General features: G+C 52.6%; 9 protein-coding genes across 9 annotated transcripts; 2 read left to right on the top strand and 7 right to left on the bottom strand.

Moving 5' to 3' along the window:
- Positions 1 to 8: 8 nt before the first annotated feature.
- QC761_100570 (uncharacterized protein) lies at positions 9 to 3237 on the bottom strand (the record flags this gene model as incomplete). Its single annotated transcript, XM_062873305.1, has 2 exons — positions 1788 to 3237; positions 9 to 1538 (listed from the first exon to the last, which is right to left on the bottom strand). The coding sequence occupies exons 1-2, from the start codon at positions 2793 to 2795 to the stop codon at positions 9 to 11; spliced, it is 2538 nt and encodes an 845-aa protein (XP_062735880.1). The 5' UTR covers positions 2796 to 3237.
- Positions 3238 to 3295: 58 nt separating this feature from the next.
- On the top strand, positions 3296 to 5515 carry QC761_100580 (uncharacterized protein; the record flags this gene model as incomplete). Its single annotated transcript, XM_062873306.1, has 1 exon — positions 3296 to 5515. The coding sequence occupies one exon, from the start codon at positions 3296 to 3298 to the stop codon at positions 5513 to 5515; it is 2220 nt and encodes a 739-aa protein (XP_062735879.1).
- A 216-nt stretch (positions 5516 to 5731) lies between these two features.
- On the bottom strand, positions 5732 to 7920 carry QC761_100590 (uncharacterized protein). The gene is made up of 4 exons (XM_062873307.1): positions 7228 to 7920; positions 7074 to 7178; positions 6572 to 7013; positions 5732 to 6515 (listed from the first exon to the last, which is right to left on the bottom strand). Exons 1-4 carry the CDS (start codon positions 7396 to 7398, stop codon positions 5938 to 5940), a joined length of 1296 nt encoding a protein of 431 aa, XP_062735878.1. The 5' UTR covers positions 7399 to 7920; the 3' UTR covers positions 5732 to 5937.
- A 590-nt stretch (positions 7921 to 8510) lies between these two features.
- On the top strand, positions 8511 to 9614 carry QC761_100600 (uncharacterized protein; the record flags this gene model as incomplete). Its single annotated transcript, XM_062873308.1, has 1 exon — positions 8511 to 9614. One exon carries the CDS (start codon positions 8511 to 8513, stop codon positions 9612 to 9614), a length of 1104 nt encoding a protein of 367 aa, XP_062735877.1.
- Positions 9615 to 9823: 209 nt separating this feature from the next.
- On the bottom strand, positions 9824 to 11120 carry RPL23A (60S ribosomal protein L23A). Its single transcript, XM_062873309.1, has 5 exons — positions 11068 to 11120; positions 10875 to 11007; positions 10559 to 10606; positions 10206 to 10452; positions 9824 to 10134 (listed from the first exon to the last, which is right to left on the bottom strand). Exons 2-5 carry the CDS (start codon positions 10886 to 10888, stop codon positions 10024 to 10026), a joined length of 420 nt encoding a protein of 139 aa, XP_062735876.1. The 5' UTR covers positions 10889 to 11007; positions 11068 to 11120; the 3' UTR covers positions 9824 to 10023.
- Positions 11121 to 11195: 75 nt separating this feature from the next.
- Positions 11196 to 14040, bottom strand: MAE1 (NAD-dependent malic enzyme, mitochondrial). The gene is made up of 4 exons (XM_062873310.1): positions 13001 to 14040; positions 12456 to 12945; positions 12165 to 12408; positions 11196 to 12104 (listed from the first exon to the last, which is right to left on the bottom strand). The coding sequence occupies exons 1-4, from the start codon at positions 13301 to 13303 to the stop codon at positions 11327 to 11329; spliced, it is 1815 nt and encodes a 604-aa protein (XP_062735875.1). The 5' UTR covers positions 13304 to 14040; the 3' UTR covers positions 11196 to 11326.
- Positions 14041 to 14482: 442 nt separating this feature from the next.
- On the bottom strand, positions 14483 to 16240 carry QC761_100618 (uncharacterized protein). The gene is made up of 3 exons (XM_062873311.1): positions 15865 to 16240; positions 15008 to 15805; positions 14483 to 14949 (listed from the first exon to the last, which is right to left on the bottom strand). The coding sequence occupies exons 1-2, from the start codon at positions 15940 to 15942 to the stop codon at positions 15200 to 15202; spliced, it is 684 nt and encodes a 227-aa protein (XP_062735874.1). The 5' UTR covers positions 15943 to 16240; the 3' UTR covers positions 14483 to 14949; positions 15008 to 15199.
- A 677-nt stretch (positions 16241 to 16917) lies between these two features.
- QC761_100620 (uncharacterized protein) lies at positions 16918 to 20259 on the bottom strand. The gene is made up of 2 exons (XM_062873312.1): positions 17440 to 20259; positions 16918 to 17389 (listed from the first exon to the last, which is right to left on the bottom strand). Exons 1-2 carry the CDS (start codon positions 20005 to 20007, stop codon positions 17381 to 17383), a joined length of 2577 nt encoding a protein of 858 aa, XP_062735873.1. The 5' UTR covers positions 20008 to 20259; the 3' UTR covers positions 16918 to 17380.
- Positions 20260 to 21459: 1200 nt separating this feature from the next.
- Positions 21460 to 23615, bottom strand: QC761_100630 (uncharacterized protein; the record flags this gene model as incomplete). Its single annotated transcript, XM_062873313.1, has 5 exons — positions 23005 to 23615; positions 22713 to 22953; positions 22580 to 22648; positions 21807 to 22519; positions 21460 to 21780 (listed from the first exon to the last, which is right to left on the bottom strand). The coding sequence occupies exons 1-5, from the start codon at positions 23467 to 23469 to the stop codon at positions 21460 to 21462; spliced, it is 1809 nt and encodes a 602-aa protein (XP_062735872.1). The 5' UTR covers positions 23470 to 23615.
- Positions 23616 to 24031: the final 416 nt, after the last annotated feature.

Raw genomic sequence — 24031 nt, 5'->3', positions numbered from 1 at the left:
ACTTTACCCTACACAATCGTGATTTGTAAAGTGTTGCCCTGGGCCTGAAACGCATCCACGATATCAGCCGGCCATTCAGGGCAAGCCATTGAACTTGTGTCTTGGCCAGATTGAACAAGCCCGACCATCTCCTGGATGCCCATTCCTCCTGTCGCCCAGCGCGCCTTTTCCAGCTCTTGAAAGTATTTCCAGACAGTCTGAGCCTCCGGTGAAATTACATTGCTGATTTGCTGCTCACCGGGGCCCGAACTGTCACGCTTCCCGCTTCTCCTCAGGTCAGCCAGGTCCTTGGCGCTCAGTTCAGCCCGGAGCCGCAGCACATCATCTTCCTGGAGAGTTTCCACTACAACAACTCTGCTTTCATCCCATGGTACATCTTGTCCCTCCCGTGATTGTAGCTGCTGAAACTTGACGAAAGGAGAGCGCAAGTATCCCCATGATAACACAAACTTGGATATGTCGGTGGATGGCACGGTGATGGTAAGGATCTCGACTTCGTGCTGGTCGTCCTCGAGTCTCCTCATTTCCTTGGTAACCACGCCATCGTATCTTGAGTCAAGGTGGCTCAGGTATTCCGAAAAGAAAGTGAACGGCTCCGATGGCCAGGAGGCCAGCTTCATCAAGGCCAAGAAACTCAACAGCTGACCCTGTGGTGTGACTACGCCTGGAAACAATTCCTCTAAACATCCAAATTTCGCGACAGCATCATCCACAGCTCGCTTCAATCCTCTCTGAAGATTAGAGAAAGAAAGATAATGAATAGCGATACTGCGTGCCCTGTTTGGTTGCCTGTTTGGGACAGTCTTCCGTCCGGCAACGAAGACCTCGACAAACAACACCTGGCTACAAAAGCCGATCAACCGAAACCGTTTCCCCTCTTGTCCTTTTATGGGACGCAGGATCAAGAAACCTGGCGTTTCTTCCTTTGTATAATCCCTGTGCAGCCAGTAGATGTGGTCGAATGGTTTAACTACTTTATCAAGGGCACTGCTCCGGTTTGAGAGAAGATACATCTCCATCTCGTTAGACCGCACCACAAAGGCCTTCCATTCGGGTTCCCTCTCAGTACGTGACCTGAAATGGTTCTCCTTGGTAAAAGGAACCTCAACAGGCACATCCGTACATGTCGCCAAATGCGTCGCTTTAAGGGTCAAGGCTGCTGTGTCTACATCGATGGTAGCTTCGGCCGTCCAAAGGGTTGATTCATTATCTTCTTCCGGCTGATAGATTACATGACGGCCTGAATAAGACTTATCAAAGTGGCGCTTCAGGGCCTCGTAGAATTCCTGGAGAACACGTTCTGGTTCCTGGGATGTCCATGACACTCGTGCTGCTCCTCCTGTTCGAGCTCGGTAGGGCACCCAAGATGGATAATTGTCGGGTCGTTCTCTCTGCTGAGTGGGAGCTATGTAGAAGTTTTCGAAGGAACCAAGGCGGAACAGCGAGTGTGCGGCAACTCCTATCTGCGCGTGTATCCGGGAAATTCCGTAATCTGGCGTTAAATTGTTGTTAGGAACTAGACCCAGGAGGCTAAACAACTCGTCACGCGTGTCTGAAGCAGTCGACGAAGATGTCAGCAGTGTCCAGTCCAGGAGACCATGATGTAAGTAGCCTCCCTGGGATAAGTATTGGAACCACGGCGCAGGCGTACTGTCCCAGAGCTGTCTTGGGCGTCTGCCCTCGCCGGCCTGCCCGGGGATAGCATTGATGCTCAGTGAGTCAAAATCTATCTCCATATCGCGAACTGGAATTGATACTTGGCGTGACAGGAGAAGTTCTTGAATTACCCAGATGCGACTAAAGTACCGACACAGAAGCAACTGCCCCAAGTTTACTTTGCCGCCCGAACCGATGAGCTCAGTCTCCCCTCCTCGCGACAAGGTGACTGCCTCTCTTGCTGAGAGTCGGACTGGGTGGGCATGTGTGGTGATAGGACTGATCTCAGGGCCCAAATAAACAACCGTTCGTCGACTGTTTTTGTAAATCGATCTCATCTTCGCCACCTGTGTTGCTCTCTCCAGCGAGTCCAGCTGGTTGATACAGATGGCGTCAACCCAGACCAAGCGATAGCCTCGCCGAGGTCTGAGGAATCTCAGCATTTCCCAGCAATTTTTGGTCTGCAGCAACACGTCCCAGTAAGGCCCAACAAAGACTGGCTTGCAAAGGGTTCCGTCTTCATCTTCTCCGCCCCATGTATACGACACAGTCTCGTATTCCGGATAGCGCTCATCGCCATACGTCTCGAGCATCAAGTGAATAGGTGTATTCACATCGTCTGTGCTTGGAAGGCAAATGATTCGGAACTCATCCGGACCCAATGCCTTCTCATACGCGGCCCTAACTTGGATGTTACTGACCAAGCCCTCTGAGGAGTTGCTGTTCTCTGCTTCATTTCGGTCCACTGGTTCTTCCCTTGTGATATGCTGCCCAGTCCTTCTATAGGGTATGCCCGGCGGCCATGAAAGGTTGTATGCGCCGTACGGCTCATCTGGCGGAATCGAAGGCGCTGTGGGATCCTGATGATCAGGGTCGGCAACAAGCTTGTCAATGTCTGGTGCTTGGTTGCATATCATGCAGTAGATGTGTGTTCCACCAGTCACCACCATATCAGGTGACATGCAAGTCTCTAGATGCCATCGACTCATTGTGTATGCTGATACCGACAGGGAATGGCCTTGGTTCTGGTCTTGAAGTGCGGGGAAAGAAAAAGATGCATGCTTCACCAGTCGCTGGGTGGGGGAGGGAGGGGCTACTGCAGTCGTTGGTTCGCTACGACTCGCACGTGAGGCCCTCATCAATGACCTGCAGCAAAGTTAAAACACAAAACGTCCATTGTCAATCAAGTCAGAAAATGCCCATGAGGTCGCCTCGTTTCCCAGTTCCGACAGGAAATGGCATGGGCCATTGTCCAATATCAGGCATCATCAGGGGACAGCTTCGTCTTGGAACAATGATCCTCCGGCATTCGGTGGTGCCAACTTGCAGGCGTGATGCAAGCAGCTGGTGCCCAAACCAGATCCGAATTGGACAACGGCGTCATTTTCATCGAGGTCGAGTCGCTCCACGAGGGTCCACGATGTCTCCACACTAGTACATCAGACATTTGGAGCCTGACGGACCCAATGGCACACTTGGGCGTTGCTCCCATTGGTCTTTTCCCCATAGCGTCGTTGCAACGTCTCATTGGCCCACCGGTTAGCTGCAAGTGTCTCTTGGCCCTTCGAGCCCATCATGATAAGACTCACAAAAGTCGAGACAATGTCGACCTGCAACTTTCCGTCTGCTCTTGTCTGACATGAACTCTCAGGAAGAACACCGCCCAAAACCTAAAATGAGACTGCTCAATGTCACCACCCGCGAGGTGGAGGAGTTCTTTGAGCCCAGCATTCCTCCCTATGCCATATTTTCACACACTTGGGGTCCCGAGGAGGTGACCTTTCAGGATTTGGAGTCCCTTTCCGCATTTCGAAAACCCAGACCAGCTACACCGCCACCATCTTCAATACCATCTCTACTCGGCTCAAACCATGGCTACATCACCGCCACCCGACCAGAGCTGCCGCTGGAAAAGACCGAAGTCATGAAGCTCATGATGCTGGCCAACATGCTCACGGCTCTCCGCGGGCATCGTGATGCAAGCCGGTTCCAGCGCCAGTCTGCTTACTTTTCGCCCCTACCACCATCGCCCGAAATCGACGACGACCTCCAAAGTCACAGATCTTTCTCATCTTCCACAACCATGACGCCATCATCGTCACCGCCGTTAGCATTGCCGCCTCCTTCTCCTCCCATGAAACCACCACAACCGCAGGTCCACCCAGTCCAACAAAAGGCGGGATACACCAAACTCAGCTATGCATGCACCCAGGCTTCCAAAGACGGCCACTCGTACATCTGGATCGACACTGTCTGCATCGACAGGAGAAGCAGCAGCGAGCTTTCTGAGGCGATCAACTCCATGTTTGGCTGGTACCAAAAAGCGGCTGTCTGCTACGCCTATCTTGACGACGTTCACTTTGACAGCTACACCTCTGGGTACCGAACATGGAAGGATGACTTTTCTGCCTCGAGATGGTTCACGCGGGGCTGGACCCTTCAAGAGCTTGTTGCGCCGAAAAAGCTTGTATTTTACGCCCACGGCTGGCGATTGCTCGGGACCAAGTCTAGTTTGGTCAAGACGGTGGAGAAGATTACAGGAATTGAGGAGGTGGTCTTGTTGGAGCCGAAGCTGGTTCACAACTCTAGCATTGCGCAGCGAATGGCGTGGGCTGCGGGCAGAGAAACGACTAGAGCGGAGGATGTGGCGTATTGTCTGCTTGGATTGTTTGGGGTCAACCTGCCAATAATCTATGGCGAGGGATATGACAAGGCCTTTCTGAGGCTACAGGAAGAGATCATCCGCCGGACGGACGATCAGTCAATATTTGCCTGGGGCGCCCTAGGAAAAGAGGACAAGTCTTCAAAACGAACGCGGACGACACCCGAGTTGGATGAATTGGATTTCGAGGCCCTCTCGGGCACCATGCCGGTGCTGGCGAGATCACCTGCCGACTTTAAGGGGATGGAAAAGGTTGTTGTATCGCCACCTTCAACAGAACCTGTCTCCGACTACGCCATGACCAACAAGGGACTGCACGTCAAATTCAACCTCGTCAGCGCAAGCAACTCGGCAACACAGACTCAGCAACTCTATTTCGGCGTGCTCAACTGCCACTCCGAGGACGACCCTTCAAGGCGACTGGCGGTCTTGCTTTCGCAGACGGCGACGTCCAATGTGATGGTGCGGACTCGCTCGAGAATGCCAACCATGGTCTCGGTGTCGGACTTGGAAAAGGCTGAGCGGCGTGATATTTACATCCCCAACACAGCGGCCAATCGGCCACAGGCGGCAAAGGCGATAGAGGAGATTTTGGTGCTCAAGTATCCCGACCTCGTCGCGCCAGGGTATGAAGTTATCGATGTCCAGAGCAAGGGCCATGCGCAATACAACAAGGAGTTTGGGACGTTGCGAGTCGGCGCTCTGGACTCGAGGGTGCTCTATCAGCTGGCGGTGGTGACATTCTGGAACAAGCATCTCAAGTGCGGATTCGTTCTCAGGGTCATTGTGGACGGCGGAACGAAAAGGGCCTGGGTGGATCAGGTTCAACCTCAGGCCATTCCACAGCCCGGCGAGGTAGCCGAGGATGGGCAAGACATGGTCAAAACTGCCAAAGACATCTGGTTAGACCCTGGGCGTGTCGAGGTCATCGCCACTGGTGGGAGGAGGAGCGTCCTGGTTGACGTGACAAATCCGGAGAAGTACGAGGAGGCAGAGGGTCAGGAGGGGAAGGGCTTCATGTTGAAGCCGACAGCAGAGATCAAGGCCTTTGAGACTGTGACGTTTGTGGAGAAATGGGAGAGGGATTACATGCGGACTGTCAATGCCAAGATGGTCAGGAAGAACAAGGGTGTGCTGGAGCTTAGCATGAGCAGTTTGCTTTGGCAAGCGGCACAGACGAATGATCAAGCGGAATAGGCGGACGGGTGTAGCGATTTCTTGCTTTCGTTTTTGGGGGGGTTTTCACAGGGTCCAACAGCACAGGATTCGGCGCATGGTCGGGGTAGCGGGCATTGGGAACGGATAAAAAGGTTGGCATCGTGGACTGAGCATACTGCTGGCATATTTTTTTTGTTTGCATATATAGCGTTGTCAATCTATGAAAACTTACGGCCACAATTTGCTTCTTTCCACTGGTGATAGGAACAGCGTTTGCCACGGGTTTGTACCTGTCTCTGGCTTTCCCATGATCAAATTGAATTTCTAACCATGCCATTCTCGCCTGGATCATGGAGACGATTGGCCTGTCATTATGAATATGGATAGGTACGTAGATATCATTAGGAACATATACCGCGTCAACCCCACCCCTCAGACTCCTCAAACCCTGAGTTCGATGGTCATCTTACCTGTGCATGCGGCTCTACCTCCCTCCCATCAGACAAAACACCATAGTTCCTCACCATTCGAATCGCCCCTTCGCTCTGTCTATCCCCCTCCTCGCCCGAACTGTGGCCACTCCTCCCAGCAGAAAGAACCGAGCCATGAAAGCTTTGTCTACCCAAGTTTTCATGTTCCCGTCTCTGCTGCTGCACCCACTCCGCAGCCTTGGTTCTCCTACTCCCCGACGTATCCGGCCTGCCAGCGGGAACAGGTGTAGCAGGCGGCATGACGACCCCAACAGAGGTCTCAATCACCCCCTTGTCAATCCCGTATTGTCCATATCTCCTCTTTTCATAACCTCCCTCGGCATCCGAGATATGCCCGTTGAACTCCTGAATCGAGCTTGACGAGCCACCGATGTGTATCCTCGGCTTCATCTTGATGGCAGGCATCGAAGACGAAGATGATGGCGAGGTGGAGGTGGAAAAGTATGAGGGGAGTATGTATGACAGGGGAAGCCGGCAGACGGGAAGACAGGCGCAGATGATAGCGAGGTTTTGCTCGATCATGGTCCAGATGGAAGAGTCGATGTCGACTTTGTGACAATAGTCAGCTCATGGTTTCGGTCAGATACAAGTTGGAGATACGTACAGGTGATGTCTGGGCTGGTTGACGAAAAATTGAGCGTTGTCATCCGTAGAATCGAGGTTATTGTTGTGAATAGGCCAAGCGCGAAAACACCCATCAATGCCAGCTTTTGGCTTGTCGGTAGATGAGAGGTGTAGATCGAATGCATGGGCAGCCCGAGGATGACCAGGTCGGTCGTGATCGAGAACGCGGCGTTGACGTACCAGTTTGCCGTGATGCTGATGCAGGTGCCGGCGATGAACTTATCCCAAGCTCTCGGAATCGGGTTGCATTGCCATATCGAAGAGGCAGTTGTTCCGACCATGTAGAGAAGAATGACGGCAAGAAGAACAAGGCATGTTTTGCGAAACCATTGTTTGGGGAAGATACGGAGGTAGAGGAGGAGAATCGAGGCTTTGGTGAGGTTGATGGTGAGCTTGTAAAATGCTTGAGCGACGTAGAACAGCTGAGGGAGGTTAGCTAGGTTGGTTAACGAGGACATAACAAGAACAGAAAAGACCCATACTTTTAGTGTCATCAGCCTGTTGGGCTTGGTAAGGTTGGCAATGTGCTGACCAAAGCCGTGGGCACATGATGCCACCATCAATGCCGATACGACAGTTGCAAATATCTTTAACAGTTAGCTTGCTAGTTGAAATCAGGGGTGGCGTCTAGCGTACCGTTGAAACAACAATAGTCCAGTCATCCAGGCCTAGTCCAGACCATCCTCTCAGCTTGATGCGCGCCCAAAGCCGAACGCCGACAAAGATTGGCACTAGGACGAAGAAGACGATGCAAGGGGCCTCGATTTGGTATGCCCTGTTTTCACCAGGCAAGTTCCCGGAGGCCATGGTGACCTCAGAACCGTCTTCAGGGAACAAACCAGAGAACACGAACTGAAAGCCAACAGTGGTCTGGATGTGACCTAATTATATCAACAGAGAACCACCTGTGATCATGGTGGTGTCCTACCAAGACATCGCCCATCTTTACCCAACAGAGCCCATATACCTACATTCTTGGAAGGGAGGAACCTGGACACCAAGACACGGGTGCCGCCTTGGGATGGGCATGGAATTTCCCGTCTTGTTCAGTTCACCCTCTGGAAACCTGGAGCCTGCCGTGCTTACACCGAGATCTTTCCAGTGGCCAGAGGCTTCTGTGGCGCTAAAGGATTTTGGCAGGTCCCTCGAGGCAAGCAGACAGCGCCGGTCATGGCGCCCCCGGATGCCGAAACAGATAAGCGAAGCTGGAGCGTGAATGGACCTAGACCTGCCGTTTAGGAGAGTTTGTTGTTTCTTTCTCGGGCTTGGCAGGTAGCCTTTCCCTGCTGGACATATTTATCCAACACCCAAAGAGCGATTAAAAAGCAAGATGCATGGATGTTACTTCAAATCTGCGTAGATACTACAAATTTGTGCTGGGTGTTGAAGGGAGGAAAGTTCAGCCGTACATGTCTCACCTACGGTCGAGGAAACTCCGAATCGGGTGACCGCCATGCAGCGTTGATCTTTGATGCAAGGGCGAGTTATCGCACCACCTCAATATCACAACCATCCGCTTGGCCGGGTTCCGAAATTGCTTTTGGGACGAGAAATAAATCACTGATATCCCACCGTCATGACTGTATTCATCCCTGATCCCCTTAACTTGTTTCCCTGTCGTTGTCATGAGCGTAAAAGAAAAAGCAGGTCAACATGAGATTCTTTTGGTGCCCACCGATTTTCGTGAAGTGGGATTCAGGGGCAAATGTTCCGGTGTCTTGGGCTCGAGCATCTTAAAAGATGCTACACAACAGCCTTTTGGCTGACTCCAGCGATGATCTGGTGTGCCAGGCTGATCACGACTACCAACCAAATACCACCCTGGATTGTCACCGCAACAAAGTCACCTTGGGGAAACAGTGGTCTCCAACTTGGGCTCTACCACTGTGCAGTTGTGTCGCGCAACTCCGAAAGTGAAGATGTTGTTCCTCGCCCTCATCTTGGCAGCATCAGCCGTAGCAGCCATCGCGAGCCAAAGCAAGACGGCGACCAACAACACGACCATCGACAATGGCCCCTTCCCAACCGACCTCAATGGTTCCAACTTCACATACCCCCACCCCTTCCAACTCTTCCATTTCGGTTCTCAGGATCTGCCCCTAGAGATGGCCTTCATCGACCTTCCCCCCATCGTCGCCCCTACCACAACCACCAAGCCACAACACGTCCGTTACACCCGCAAAAAGCCCAACCCCAAGCCCAAAATCGCCCTCTTACTCCACGGCAAGAACTTTTGCTCCATCACCTGGTTCACCACCGCCGCGACCCTCCAAAAGGCCGGGTACCGCGTCATCATCCCCGACCAAATCGGCTTCTGCAAGTCCTCCAAGCCCGGCACCCTCTACCAGTACTCCCTCCACCAACTAGCCCTCAACACCTACTCCCTCTTGTCAGCCCTGGACCTGACAGACCCCAGAAACAATGACATAACAGTGGTAGGCCACTCCCTGGGCGGCATGCTAGCCACCCGCTTCTCCCTTCTCTACCCAGACCTGGTAGCCAGCCTTGTTCTCGTCAATCCCATCGGGCTAGAGCCGTACCTCGAACTCGGGGTACCATACCCTGATCTTTCTGTCACTCTCAAGACGGAACAGACGTCAAACTACATGTCAATAAAGGGGTACGAGCAGAGCACCTACTACCTCGGGGCTTGGGCGCCCGAGTACAATGTGTGGGCGATGATGTTGGCTCAGATCTACGCTGGCACCGAAGCCCAAAACTTTGTCGAGGGTCAGGCGAGGGTGGTGGACATGGTGCTGACCCAGCCGGTCTTTTACGAGTTCCCTCGTGTCCGATCAAAGACACTGTTGATGGTTGGGACCAAGGACACAACGGCCATCGGGAAACAGTGGTCGCCTCCTGATGTGAAGGAGAAGTTGGGAAGGTATGAGCTTATTGGAAAGGAAACAGCCAACAGGATGCCCAATTGCACGCTGGTCGAGTTTGAAGACCTAGGACACGCGCCACAGATCCAGGCACCTGATCGGTTCCATGCCGCCTTGCTCCAGTGGTTGAGGACGTGATCGATGGACGGACGAATGTAAAAAAATCGAGATGGGTCGGTGTTGCAGTGACAAACACAATGAAACGACGAACAGCATATAACACAGCATCAACTGCAGCATATCAGTAGAAAAAAAATGTATAAAGAACCCGAGTATCCCCGAAAAGATGCGCCGTCCCGCAAATGGAATCGAGAACTGATTCTGAATTGACCTGTATCATGCAGTTGTGGTATGACTCCCTAGCACACCTCACCAGAAATGCAAAGCCTTCCCGATCCAGCCCAAGCCTTTTATGGCCTTTTGTGTCACGGATTCCTGTCCTCCGCCGTCTTCGGGGGAAGGGGGATCCGCAAGTTCCCAGGTTCCAGAATCTTGTGTTCGTCGAAATTCCGCAATGCCCAAAATCAACTTCGCCCAAATAAACCCTTTACATGACAACACCGGAGTTGCTGGCAATACGGGGCCAGAGCTCGGCAGCCTCCTTACCGACGGGGCCGGTGATGGCAGAGCCCTTCATCTCACCCTTGGGGTTGACGATCTGTGGCACTGTTAGCCTCTCTCCTTTCAAGTCCTCCACTCAGTCCTGTGTTATGGATCGGGGATACGTACGACACCAGCGTTGTCCTCGAAATAGAGGAAGACACCATCGAAGCGCTTCCAGGGCTTGGCCTGGCGGACGATGACGGCGGGGTGAACTTTCTTGCGGAGCTCGGGCTTTCCCTTCTTGACGGTGGCCATGACCATGTCACCAACACCACCAGCGGGCAGTCTGTTGAGACGGGCACCGATACCCTTGACGGAGATGATGTAAAGGTTGCGAGCACCAGAGTTGTCGGCGCAGTTCATGATGGCACCACTATTTCCCTGTCAGCGCCCATATTCCTTCTTTCGTTCCGTTCGGCATTTGCGATCGCGTTGGAGAAACGTCGGTCGAAGTCGTCGGTTCAGGAGATCGAACATACACGGGAAGACCGAGGGTCATCTTAAGCTTGCCACCAGGGGCACCGCGGCTGGTTGCACTCTGTCAGCCAAGATCTTTGAACGAAGTGATTTTGCTCTTGCTTGAAGCCATCATCTCGAATTGCAGCCGCCGATCGCCAAAGTTGTTGTCCTGCACATCATTCCCCAGCTCTTTTTCGCAAGCTGCTTGCCAACTTCCCCCCACAACTTTCCCCTCCTCCCAACGAGTTCCAGATCCAACTTTGGCGGCGAGGCATGCGATTCGAGTGATTCGTGGGCGAAAACTACACAAATGGCGATGGCGAGGACAGTACTCACGATTGTTTGGCCATTGCGAAGGTCTGGTTGCGGAAATGCGACTTGTCGTTGGGGAGTCGAGATTTCGAGGACACAAGGCGGGACTGGAATTAGACAGGCCTTTCGCGATAATTTTTGGTGTGGACCGAAAACCCTACCGATTTGTGATCCCGTCACGTGTTTTTTGGGTGGATAAACCGATAGGACCCCTAACCCTGGCACTCGTCTGCTCTGCTTGGCAGGTAAAGTGGGGCCATCTGCAATGCCCCGCAGCTGCCTTTGCAGCAATCACGCTCAACATTGATTCCACACAGTCGAGATGCCAGTGAATTGGCTCTTGTTCACCAAGTGAAGGGCAAGCTGCCTATGATCAAGCTTCTTTATATCTAGGTGATTCTCTCTTCTAGGGGCTTAATCGTGACTCTTACAGTAGTCCTATATTTCCCGAGACAAGCGTCCGCTCAATGCAGCCATCAGTCGCGTGTTGCCAGACTTCCAACAACCCTCATCTCACCCTTTGCCTCTCTTGTAGCTCCCTCCTTTTCCACAAATTTGAGCGGTCGATACACGGGCTTCCACATTTGCTCCTTGATCCACTCGTCAAGATCGTCCTCATTCTCTGGAATACCCTGTTCTGTTGCAACACCCTCCTCCAGAGCTGCCTGAATCACCTTGCGGGCCACTCTTGCACTGACATCCCTCACGACCTCAACACCAGGCAACAAGGGCGCAGTATCGTCCTTCAGAGCCGGGCTCAGCTCTGCCACCCCTCCTACCGCTGCAACCAGCATTTTGTCTGTAACAAGCCGAGCGCGACACAGGACAGACCCGAGACCAATGCCTGGAAACACGACACTGTTGTTGCACTCGGCAACCTCGATCTCGACCTCTTGTCCGTCTTGACCCCATGGTCCTTTAATAGGTTTGAACGGGCTTCCAGTTGCTACCAGAGCTTTTCCGTCTGTCCATTTTAGCAAATTAGCAGGGATAGCTTCGTGTAGGCGCGTCGGATTCGACAACGGAAGGATGATGGGGCGCTCGACATGTGAGGCCATCTCGCGCACGATCTCCTCCGTAAACGCTTTGGGGACTGTGGATGTTCCGATCAGCGCGTTTGGCTTGACTTCTCTGACCACGGCCAATAGATCTCTGTCCTTTCCACTCCACTCATCTTCAGACCTTGCAAAGGGCTTCTGAGTCTTTGACAGTGATTCCACTGCGGTAGTCAGTAGCCCTTGTTTGTCAATCAGCCTGGTAGTGTCAGCACCTCCTCCATCACATGCATAAAACGGGTATTCAGGGTCAACGAACCAGATATGCTTTGCCGCGTCTTCCTTACTGATGCCTCGTTCTGTAGCGATGGCGTCACGGACCTGATCAGCGATGCCAACGCCCGCCGTTCCAGCGCCGAATACCACCATGCGAAGATCTTCTAGGTTCTGCTTTGTGACATGCAGACCGGAAAAGATGGCGGCAAGTGTTACACAGCCGGTACCTTGGACGTCATCGTTGAAGCAAGGAATCTCTGGGCGATACTTTTCGAGTAGTCTCCGTGCTGTTGCCCGTCAGACCAATGCCATCAATATGACAAGGCAGACTCACCATTGTCAAACCCAAAATCTTCAAAATGGATATAAGCCTTCGGATACAGCTCCCGCGCCGACTTGACAAATGTATCAACAAAGTCGTCATAACGCTTGCCCGTCACTCGCTTCTGCCGGAGTCCAAGATACAATGGATCATCCAGCAGATCCTGGTTGTTCGTCCCGCAATCCAGGACCACGGGTAGGACACGGTTAGGATGGACACCAGCACAGAGTGTCGTGAGTGCGAGCTTTGCGATTGAGATCAGAATGCCACCGCAACCCTGATCCCCAATTCCCAGAATCTCCTCCCCGTCCGTGACGACAATGTAGTCAATGTCATCTGGGGTGCCCCAAAGCGAAAGATCATGGTGAACACGGTCGGCATCGTTGATATTGAGAAACACTCCGTCTGGACGCCGAAAAATACGCGAGTAGTTCTGGATGGCGTCACCTTCTGTGGGCGTGTATACTACGCTGAACATCTCGGGCAGGTGATCGTGGAGCAGCTGCATGCATGTCTCAGTTATCTGCATGTCTTTTGCGACTGCTGGTATATCTCACCCTAAAGTAGAGCACCTCATTTTGTCCCTTCATCGAGGTCAAAAATGTGTTCTTGGAAAGATCATCAGGATGCGCGCTGTACTGTTCATACGCCCGTTGGACCTGCTGCTCCAGCGTTTGGATGCTTGGGGGCAGGAGCCCAGCAAGCTCAAAGTCTCGACGCTCTTCGTGGGTGAAGGCTGAGCCCTTGTTGAAGTATGGATGGGTGAGTAGGACGGTGCCCTTGAGCGCGCATTCTAGCGGCCCGCTTGTTGACAAGGGAAGACTCTCAAATTTGGACGACGGCTTGCCTTGGGATCCCATTGTGGGTGGATGCTGATGGGATGAACAATTTGCGAGATTACGGAGCAACAGACAGACTAGTAGCCACAGTTGTCTTTTTTACGAGTACTCTGTGGTGAGAAGAGAGCGGTTGCACAGTGCATGGCATCGCCAGTTGACGATGACGTAGTTGGCCAAATGGTGCTGGCTAATCTCGTTCCACCAGCAAAGCACCCCGCAACGGCGCAAATCACAACACCGATGGACCACGCCTACAGAGTCGAAAAGCGCTGGAAGAGACTCTCACACTCAGCCATTCACGATGAGATATGATCAAGTCAAAAATGTCGGGTCGCTTGGAGCCTCCTCTCTGTAAAAGTCCGATAAACGGCAGAGACGCGGACTATGATGGCCCATGAGGGTTCTATTCTTGCAGCAGAGATCATCACCCGCAACAGACCCGAGAGCCTGCCGCCAGTGACCCGTCCAACATGGCACAGCCCCTTCAAAAACCCGAGTACAAGACGTACTGAGAAGCGAAGGCCTCCCCAGAGGGAGATCTCACTGGTAAGAAATCCGGAGATCTTGAGCGGCTGGGAACGGTTGCTGCGTGGGCAAAAGAATGTGAGAAAAAATATCCTACCTGTGAGATACTTCCATTGCTGCAAAATATTGTCTCTGCTCATTGTTTTAATCGGCAAGACAGCAGCGCGGAGTGTGACACGAGCAGCATTGCGTGCGTTCATACGACAGCAAATAACTCGGTGGTTTATTTGATGTAGAGATTCTGGAGACGCGAAAAAAATTTTGTGGTTTTGGAGGTTCGTGGGGTCTTGGGCACGGGCCATCCCGGCTCTCCGGGTTCGAACACGCAGCTGGCGTCGGCCCGACCTGGCTGATAGGCTTAAGACCAAGCTTTCGACGGCACCGGAGTTCAGCGTCTGTCGTTATTCCTGGCTTCATGGACCAAGTTCTTGCAGTGGCCGAGTCACCGATTCACACATTAAGAAGACGCCACCACACCATCGAGAAACGAGAGATGGAGCACAGAATTTCACCGTGGCCGTCCGCGTGCGATATCAACTCCTCCAAGAGCCTGACTTGGCATTTGGGTCATCCGCCAGTGGCCTTCTTTCGCGGGGATGTCCATGAGGAGTGGGCAATCTTTACGTGAACGTGTCAATATCCCGGAGCACAGATTGCAGAGAAGGTCTGCGAGGAGTCTTTCCATTCATGGCTTAGGCCCGACTTCTCTTCCTTCATTGCCACGTCCGGTGAGATCTGTCATACATAACATTCACGCCGTCTAATATCATCACTTCTGAACACTATACGCAACTACACTATACCCAGGTTGTGCAGCAAGAGCGGGATAAGTGATTGTCGGTCCACTGAACTCTTGTGGGGGGTTTGGATGCGCTGTACCATCCATGTGGACATCCTCCGGTCCATGGTGTTGCGGCCGGGGCCACAATACTTCTTCGCTGTGGGTCAAATCGTCGAGGGTTTGGTGCTCCCAAAGCCTGACTTCTGTTGTGACCATGATATCGGTCGCGTTGGCGTTCGACTTGAGGCCTCTATCTCGGACCAGTTGTCTCGATGTCGAAGCTTCAGGGTGTCTTGCTGCTTGGTGTGCTTGGTGTGGGAGTAAAGACTGCGAAAGGACGCGGCGCAGGCGACTAAGATGGCTGCTCTTCATCAGCATAATTTACTCTTCAGGGACCGGAGAAGTTCAGCATAACGTACCCAATGTCATCTCGAGGGAGTTGCACAGAATCATCCATGATACGTCGGGAGAGGTTCCAGAATAGCCTGCCTCGGCGCGCACGATGGCTACGACAACCATGGCGATGGTCAAGCAGCAGATGCCCATCAGCAACAGCTTCTTTTTCCATGGAATAGAGACCCGCCAGACGATATTGCCCGATACGATGACGACTAGATATCGGATATGTCCGTTGAGTGTCTGGCAAACGGCGGGACATGGAACTGACTGAGGAGGTCTGTCGAGATATCCGTTGCCAAGTGGACGCGAGAGGTAAAGTACTGCCGGTTGAACTTTGCTTCGCCGATGCACTTTTGTGCAATGTCGAGACCACTGGCTGTTAGACAGTCATCTGTCGTCAGCCCGACCGTCACGCAGTAGGCCGCCACGATGCAGACAAGTACCGTCCACCAGAGGTAGCGCTGGAGAGGGGCGTGTCTGCCCAGAGGGTAGAAAAATACCATAAAGGCAATCTTGACCAGCCATAGCGAGGTCCAGGTGAGCCAGTAGGTTGCGAGGATGGCATGGAGAAGGGTACCGGCGTTGTTGAAGAGCTCGAAGATGGCGGCTGGGTCGGTAGGGGTCGTGTTCCAACCCTGGGCGACGACATAGAGAGTGCGTGCTAGGACGGCCCAGAGAATTGTCGAGCCTAGGTAGAAAACGAAGGAGGCGATGACGAGGTAGTCGTCCAGTCGGAGGCGACGGAGGAGTTTGATGCGGAAAGCAAGACGAAGAAGGATGGTGACGAGCGACAGGCATGTACCGGACCAGATGAATCCCTAGAGGCGGTTGAGGAGTCGTTCATGGCGCTGGGGAGCTTATTTTGAGGGACACTTACCATCAGGGTGTTGTAAGGGATGGAAGGGGCCACCATATTTCCCACCACATCCCGGCCATGGATGGCGGAGGGCTCCATTGTGAGAGCGTGAGGAGGATCCAAACGTCAACATGACCAGCAAAGAAGTCAGGAAGGATATGGCATCCAGTTCCGGCCATGGGTGTTTTAATAAAGGTGATCAAGCAATTCGGCCCGCTCTTTCGCAGCGCCCATGGCCCTGTTCAATGCCAACCTCTCCCAACATCATCCCGCATTGCTGAGATACGGTAGGTATGGTAGGGTGGTGGATTACTTGGATATTCGCGGCACAGTGCAACAGAATTACTGCGGCGTGTGTTTTTTGAAGCCTGCCAGCCTGGTGATCGGCGTTGTGGTGATCCGGGGGCGCCGTGTTGGCGCATTATCGGCAGTGCCTGTAGTACCTATACTACATTGGTTACGGCGTGTAGGATAGTGATGGCTCACCGACGCGAGCCACTGATTGGTTCGTTTTCAGCTCCTGTGGCCTGTCTGACGGCTGAGCATCGATGCAATTGGCCCCAAACCATCCGAGCAAGCCACCTACAATCTAGGACGCCCAGAGTACCTAAGGAGCTTCTTTGGTTCAGTTTCCAGCCCTGTAAATGTACATTGCCGCCCCCAAGCCCAGATGACCAACCCATATACTCCCCTTTCAAACCCAGCATAAGCGTGTCCTCCTTCCTATAATGGATCTTTCTCTGTCGTGCATGCAGACAGCCAAAATGACAAATTTCGCAGAGCAGGCTTGTCTGACTTTGGGGGCCATACAAAAGCACGAGGTAAATAAGACTTGGGTGTTGCCGCTTGGAGGGTGATTTTGTTGGTCTGCCTGTTGCCTGGCTTCTTCGCGCCTTGTCAAGGTCAACATCTTTCTCAATGATAATTTTTATAAAATGTTTTTGTTTTGTGGACGTGTCCGCTACTCGAAGGGAAATGTTTTTGTTTACACCCTATCGACCCCTTTTGTGGATCCCGTCGCGAATGTGGAGAATGGCATTTCATAGCAACCAACTCCTTTTCAGTCTTTGTTATTGGCTGCTCGTGACGACGCTGTAAATGCATCCAGTGAGCACGTCTTGCGCTAACCCTTTCAATTGAAATGCTACTGAAAAGGCTGCAACTACCCTGATAAAGCCCGAAGAATATTGAGCTCGTGCCAAACCACCCCACCAAGTTTAACCGTATAAAGCCCTGAATCCCAAGAAGTGACCCCTTTCCCTTCTCTGTCGCCGTGAGGCTTTGCCATCTTTCCTTTTCCATTTTCTTTTATTTTGCCATTCCTTTTCCTTGTCCCATTCCCATATCTATATACGCATCCGATTCCCAACCCATCCAATTCCCACCCCGTCCGATTCCCAACCCATCCGATTCCCTATCCTTTCGGTTCCCAGCCCAACCATATCTCCCCTAGCTCTCGCCAAGCATTTCATGAACCCTTCTCATAGAATCCTCATGGTTCTGCTGCTCGAGCTCCTCTTTCAACAACGGGTTGCTCTCAGGTGTTCTGGGCTTGTTAGGGGGAGCGGCTTCTTCTTGTTTTGGAGGGGTACTGACACTTTTGTTCTGCTCTTTGGAAACTCTTCTACCGCCTGGCGGGCGGGTCGGCGTCTGTGCCGGCGAGCGGGTCGAGTCCGAACCCGAGCTCTTCTTGCTATCCCTGGCGGCGGGATCTTCTCCGGGGGTGGTGCTTTCGAGGTCTGACTTCGGGGTGAAACCTGAAGGTGAGTTTCTTGGCTGCGGGACGGGGGAGAATTCTTCGATCGGCTTTTCGGCCTGAGTTGGGGGGGAAAAGCCCTTGGCGGCGGCGGGCTGTCCTCCCTTTTTCTCAGAGGGAGGCACAAAGTGTTGTGTACCAATAGTGGGAATGTTCAAATTCGCGATAAGTGAGTCGGTGTCCCCAGTACTCTTCTTAGTATCCGGTGGGAAGCTGTCCTTGAAATTGTCGGGAACGATCGGACGTGGGGTAGACTCGTTACTCCCGGAGCCGTCAGCACCTGTCCTGCCAGGACCAAAGCCGTCGTCACTAGTCCCGCCGACTGTAGACCTACTGAAGTGCACTCCCCTCACCCCAGTAAAAAAGGATGGCCTCTCGATGCGTTCAGAATCTTCTGTAGGTGGTGAGGCTCTGCCACCCCCTGTGTGGTGCCGACTTGCCACCTGGAAGGCCTTGGCAGCTGTTGGAGTGAGTGCGGGCGACGTGGCGGTCAGGCCGGCGATACGGATGAGCTCTCCGTGCCTCTGCTCCAATCGGAGCATCTGGCCGCGAAGATGGATCAAGGCTTCCTGATTTCTCGTCTCGTTGTCGTTCATCGTTTCATATTGCTTCTCGATGGAGTCGGCCTCCGCAATCAGTCTTTGCACCTCATTGAAGACAATATCTTGTTGACTAAGAATCCTGACTTGGGCATCACGGGACTTCTCCATGTGACTGCCTACAATCTTGAGATTGTCAAGCAGACCGACCTGGCTCCCACCAAAGATTGTTTGGCTCTTGTGAAGCCGGGCCGTACTTCCCAGGTTTGATATCCAAGCGGTGCCGCTGCGCAGACCTTCCTTCTCTTGCGCAAGACTGCTAGTCATACTACTGACGGACATGCTACGCTGCAGTCGCGCGGCCACTGCTGCCGGTCCAGCTGTGGCTCCCGCTTCTGTCCCGGCTGGGTTGGCCTGGGTCTTGATGGCTCCGAGGTTGCGCCCAGTCCAGGCGTGGTCCCAAAACGTCAACAGCGCCCAGAGCTTGATGAGGCTGTGGTAATAGGCAAAAGCGACATAGAATGGGAAAGTCCACCAGTCATTGGGGTGACGCTTGTAGTACTCAAAGACCTTGATAAACTTGACAAAAAGTATCCAAATAACCAAGGCCCATATGCCTTGACTGGTGGCTTTCTTGCTCCAGTTGTAGAGGGCAACGAGGGCGGCATCGGTAAACAAAGCAAAGTTTGTGAAGGAGGTGAGGTAGACAGCATAGACGCAGTAGGGCTGAAATGCCCAAACGCTGCCATCAGTGAAGAGAGAGCAAGGGTTTGACCTCCAAGTGGTGCGGGCCCAGCGCGTGCACTGCCCCAGGAACTTCTTGTGGACGGGATTGGCCACGCCAACAGTTGTCTCAATTTCGGCGTCGTCGGTGTACTGGAACTTGATGCGCCAGCCCTTGCGCACGGCAAATCTGGTGTTGTAGTTGTCGTCGTCCGGGTTAAGAGGCCCACAGAGCCCAAAGAAGAATCGCTCGTCGACGTAGCCGGCCAGGTACTCGGGGTCCTGGACGATACGGGTGCGCAGAGCACAGGTACGCGCAGAAATGACAAAGGCGCCCCCGTCCCAGTAGTTGGCCGATCTGACCTCGAAGTTGTGGCGGTAAAGATAGGTCGCCCCCAGCATGTTCCAGAAACGCCGCCAAACCGACAGGTTCGGCAACCGGCGGACTTTCTTGTTTGTTCCCACCAAGCCAATCTCTGGATCCTCAAACGGCGCTAGGAGCGCCTTGAGGAAATCCTTCTTCCAGAAGACGTGGTCATCGAGCATGACGGTGATGGCGGTTGAGACCAGCGGCACCGCCACAGCAACTTGAGCTCTCTTGCTGGCAATCAGGGCACGGTCCACGATGAAATTGGTCTTGGGATAAAGCTTGGTGTACTTCTCGACTGCCTTCTCTGTCTTGACAAGCAGCTCGTCACCGGCCGTAATGACAATGATCTGAGCAGGCTCGTTTTGGGCGCAGGTGCTGATGCATTCCTGAAAGTCAACGCCTGTAGGGTCGATGGTGGGCAGGATGACCGTGACATGTCGGTTGGGGGTGTACGTTGGGTTCTTGGGAACGGGGGCTGGCTTATACAGAACCCAACCAATGCAGTTGAGAATGAAACGGGCGTAGCGCCAGGTTGCCAGTACGATGAACCAGTATAGCCAGTAGTCGTATTCCGAGTACCAGGTCGCAAACTGGTGAACACCATAGCCACAGAGGGCCAGGATGAAGGCGTTGAAAAGCCCCCTCAGTACCTTGTTCGATCTAAGCCTTGATGGGACGTACGGCTCATCCTGGACAGGCTCAGGGGGGGGAGTCACAGGAGGGTTGGTCACAGGTGTGTCCCGTGTCCTCGCAGTTGGTCGTCGAGGAGTGGACATCTTGGTGGTTGGCTTTAGTCAATGTTATGTTGTCTTATTCCTTGAGGCCACACTGGACCATCATCTGCTGCTGGAACGGTGGCAGCGGTCGAGGAACGGTGTCGAGATAGACCCCTTGCAATCCATGACCTCAAAACGGTCCCAACCAATGTTATAGGACTCGGCATCTTCTTGTCTTCACTTGAGATAAAGAGAACGAGGAACAGAGCTTATTGTTCTCGAGCAGAAGTGGCCAAAAGAGCGGGACAGAAGAGCGTCCCTGACACCACTCCTCATATGTGGTTGCTCCCCATTGTTTCAGAGGTATCTACTGGGTGAATTGACTTTATATTTTGAAGGAACTGAGTGAATTCCTCCAATTCTCCCATTCTGACAGTGTTTCCACTGCCTTCACTTGTACTGGTTCAGAGTGAGGACACCATGCTCCAATATGCACTCGTGTAAACCTATTCACCATCACCGGGTGTTGTCACTAGCATAAAAAACAACACAAGGTTTCCGTTTTGGTCTGCAGACTCGGTGCTTCATTGTTGGTGGTAGGTGAGGTGATTATCAAAGAATGGACCGTCGCTTTGTTGGCTCGCTGGATGCGAGAGTCGAGTCCAACTACAGACGGACCTAAACACTCTTTGTCATCACAATGCTTAAAGGCGGAATACAATCAAAGAGGGTTTGATGACCTTTCTGTTGAGGTTCCACAAATCAACTCCTAACATGCCTGTTGCGTCGAATCCTGGTTTTCTGGCGGACGTGGTGATGTGTACCGGGCAGAAGGCTGTGTCAGGTTCTGTGGTTAGACAGTATCGGCCTACGGTGTGTCTGAGCTCTTTGTCATTGCCAGCATGGGACGCTCTCTACAGGATGTTCGGACTAAATGCTGGATCAGAAGGGCATTGTGTGACTCAATCAGGTCCAAATTCGATTCAATATGTATGTGGTTATTTCGAGATGCACTTGATGCTTTTTAATGCAGAACACGGGATTATGATCATGTATAGATCTTGCAGTTATCGTATAACGGTGCTTGAGAACTCTGCCCTAGGAAGGTACCTACCTATTTCAGCAAATCCATAATGCTCTTGATGAACTTTGCAGGCATTTACATTTCCTCAATAGCCAACAACACTATGCATAAATCACTACGATCTCTGTGGGTATTCAAGACCTCAGTGATCGGGTATCTTGAACAGACTATATGCACGATTGTGGTGTCAAATTTGGAATAATATATGTATCATGTTCGTGTGGCCAGTTCGTCTTACAAAGTCTTATTCTCTCACATCTCTACATGTAGCAGCCGGCAAAAACTGTACTTATCATAAACCACACGGCCTTCCGGAAGAAAGGAAGAAAGAGAAAAGAACGCGCAAACCCCGAAAACGTGACAGCCTAAAACTTTTGTCCCAACCCACGCTTCCAACAACCCTCGAGGCACAAAAGCACAGTCATCCCTCACACCTGCGCCCCGGTCACTTGTTTCTGCTCCCTCCGGGCAAGCCTCGCTATCCTCTCAGCTCTCCAGACCTCGCCATATTTCCACTGTAGACACATCAAAGGTGTGAGAGCAATTGTTACGACAGCAAATATCAGAAACGCGGCCTCGACCCCAATTTTGTCAATGATGAACTGCACCCCTGCCACTCCCACAGCGCCCAACGAGCACCGAACGAGATTGTTGACAGCGGTGGCGCTGGCGCTGGCCCCGGGATACAAGTCCACCATCAATGCACTGTTTTGGGTAAAGATGGCCGTCGCTGTGATTGCAATGACGAACTGTAAAATCAATGGTAGGGCCATACCCGGTCTCGAGGCCAGCAAGGGGGAAGAAAGCGAGAAGCCATACCCCGCAACGGCAACACGAACAAGACGATGAGATACCAGGAGGACCGAAGTCGAGCACGGGAAAGTGGAAGGTCCGACAAATGCTTTCTGTTGAGAGGAGTCTCGAGCGGGATCCCTTCGGAAGCACGGTACGCTGACTCGACATGCCGATAATCGCGATCAAGAATCTTGCCAGCAAAGTATGATCCGCTGACACAAGCCGCGCCGTTCGGTAAGAATATGAGGCCCACTTTCAAATTGGAGAGTCGATATCGAGGCTGAAACAGGGCGGTTGTCGACGAAGTCACCACACTCCAAATCGTGTACACAAAAGCCCCAAACAATAGCGTGACAAACACGTCCTTTTCAAAAAGAAACCGCAGTGGCGATAATATCGAGCCCAGAGTAAACTTGGGCGTCAAATTCGTGATGTTGCCCTCCTCACTGGATACTGCATCTGGACGCTTCCAGTGTTTGCTGATATGGCGAGTGACAACTGGACGATGGATGCCGCGCAGTGGGATAGTGCCATTTCCAGCAATGTGACGAAGGGTTTCCGGGAGAAAGAGCACAATAACCACGAGACTTATGAAATCAAGGACGACGAGAAACCAAAAGATGGCGTGAAATCCAAAGAACTCTGTGATAATGCCGCCAATCACTGGCCCAATTGACTGGCCGAGCATTCGAACTATGCGCAAGGATCAAAGTCAGAAAGGACAAGGATAGAAAGCCGCGATGCAAGACTCACTTCCTCCAAAACTACCCATATATCCCCCGCGTTCCTTTGCTGTTGTGATATCGCCAATCACTCCAGCACCTGTTTCTGGTTGTTAGCGTGGAATTCAGGGGTGAAAAAGGGGCTGGGTCTTGGCAAAACACACCAACGGAGATGGTCGCGGCACTGCCAGCAGCTTGGATTGCTCGAAAAGCCATCAATGACGCAAAGTCGTCGCTGAATTCCAACCCGAGGTTTGCGATGAGGTACACGCCAAAAGTGCAGATAAAGGTGACTCTGCGTCCACGCGTGTCGCTCAAAGGTCCCCAAAAAGAAGGCGCCACCCCCTGAACTGCCATATACACAGTCACAGTGAGCGATATCATGGCGATTTCGGTTTGTACGTGCTATACTTCATGATCAGAAATGGAACAAGAGTTTTCAAGGAGAGAACCCACTGAAGATATGGCACCCAGCGCAGGGAAGTAAATATTGCTTGAAAGTGGAGAGAACAGCCCGGCAAATGATACTATCCATACCATAAGCCGCTTCTCCCGCCTCGCAAATGCATGGTATAACTCCTGCTGTGAATCCGTCTTCTCTGAGACCGGCTTGCCGCAACCGGCCTCTGACAGAGCAACTTCGACGGCTTGACTGGCTGAATAATCCACGCTCTTCTTTTCTTGAGTGTTGCCAATTGGTGAGTTATGCGAGGCTCCATAGGCTGGCGGAATGGTGACTCCTGTATTTGTCTTAATTTTTCGCGTGGACTCGTTCGAGGTTCGTAAAGTAGGGACTTGTTCGGTTTGTAACCTGGTGGCTTTCGACGTGTCGGCAGTTACCGCTCTCCCAAGCTCTTTTCGGCTATTGGAATCGGAGGGAATGGCACTGGGGGGTCTTTTGGGACTGGGCGGAGCTTCCATATCCTAGATACCTCTCGGGATCCCCTGCTCCTGTTGATGCTGTAATGAAGTGCAGCACTCGGTAAGTGGAGAACAGTAAACCAGTAGTTTTCGAGAGCTGGTAGGTTGAATCGAATAGAAGCGTGTCTGCCTCGCTTGATATCCGGTACCCAGTCGAAGTGCTCAACTTGACGGATAGGACACGCTTCTAGATGAAGCGGGAGCACGAGAAGACGGTGGCTGGCTCAACCGTGCATTTTTGTCTGTCAACGTAGAGGTTTCCTGTGCGACAGTTCACGGCCGAAAACACTCGCTACATGAGGATCCTTCAAACCAGCCGTATCATTCGACATGGACGCTAACGACCAAGCTTGGATCCAAAATGTCACCCTTGAGAGATGGGCCACAGGCAGTCTAGAGGCTACCTCCCGAGGGGTACATCAGATGCCAAGAATGAAGCGGAAGGGCCTGCTGCGCAGCTAAGCATGGATTAACAGACGTGCACTCGGACTTGACCGAGTTGGCCCCCGTTCACCAGCCTCGGGAAGCTGGGTGGATGCCGATTCATAGCTGGAATGCGCCA

This window comes from Podospora bellae-mahoneyi (genome assembly GCF_035222275.1).
Source record: "Podospora bellae-mahoneyi strain CBS 112042 chromosome 1 map unlocalized CBS112042p_1.3, whole genome shotgun sequence".
NCBI lineage: Eukaryota > Fungi > Ascomycota > Sordariomycetes > Sordariales > Podosporaceae > Podospora > Podospora bellae-mahoneyi.
This window is presented reverse-complemented; position numbering and strand designations above follow the sequence as displayed.

Bases quoted from the DNA above. Each gene is read 5' to 3' on its own strand.
- QC761_100590 (XM_062873307.1), bottom strand. From the start codon at position 7,398: ATGGCCTCCGGGAACTTGCCTGGTGAAAACAGGGCATACCAAATCGAG. The intron at 7,014-7,073 runs GTATGGGTCTTT...AACCTCCCTCAG, and splicing joins ACAGGCTGATGACACTAAAA to CTGTTCTACGTCGCTCAAGC. The intron at 6,516-6,571 runs GTACGTATCTCC...ATTGTCACAAAG, and splicing joins AACCAGCCCAGACATCACCT to TCGACATCGACTCTTCCATC.
- RPL23A (XM_062873309.1), bottom strand. The intron at 10,453-10,558 runs GTATGTTCGATC...ACAGGGAAATAG, and splicing joins ATGACCCTCGGTCTTCCCGT to TGGTGCCATCATGAACTGCG. The intron at 10,135-10,205 runs GTACGTATCCCC...ACAGTGCCACAG, and splicing joins TCGAGGACAACGCTGGTGTC to ATCGTCAACCCCAAGGGTGA.
- MAE1 (XM_062873310.1), bottom strand. From the start codon at position 13,303: ATGGGATCCCAAGGCAAGCCGTCGTCCAAATTTGAGAGTCTTCCCTTG. The intron at 12,946-13,000 runs GTGAGATATACC...ACATGCATGCAG, and splicing joins ATGAGGTGCTCTACTTTAGG to CTGCTCCACGATCACCTGCC. The intron at 12,105-12,164 runs GTTCGTTGACCC...TGACACTACCAG, and splicing joins GACGCGGCAAAGCATATCTG to GCTGATTGACAAACAAGGGC.
- QC761_100618 (XM_062873311.1), bottom strand. From the start codon at position 15,942: ATGGAGCCCTCCGCCATCCATGGCCGGGATGTGGTGGGAAATATGGTG. The intron at 15,806-15,864 runs GTAAGTGTCCCT...AACCGCCTCTAG, and splicing joins TCCCTTACAACACCCTGATG to GGATTCATCTGGTCCGGTAC.
- QC761_100620 (XM_062873312.1), bottom strand. From the start codon at position 20,007: ATGTCCACTCCTCGACGACCAACTGCGAGGACACGGGACACACCTGTG.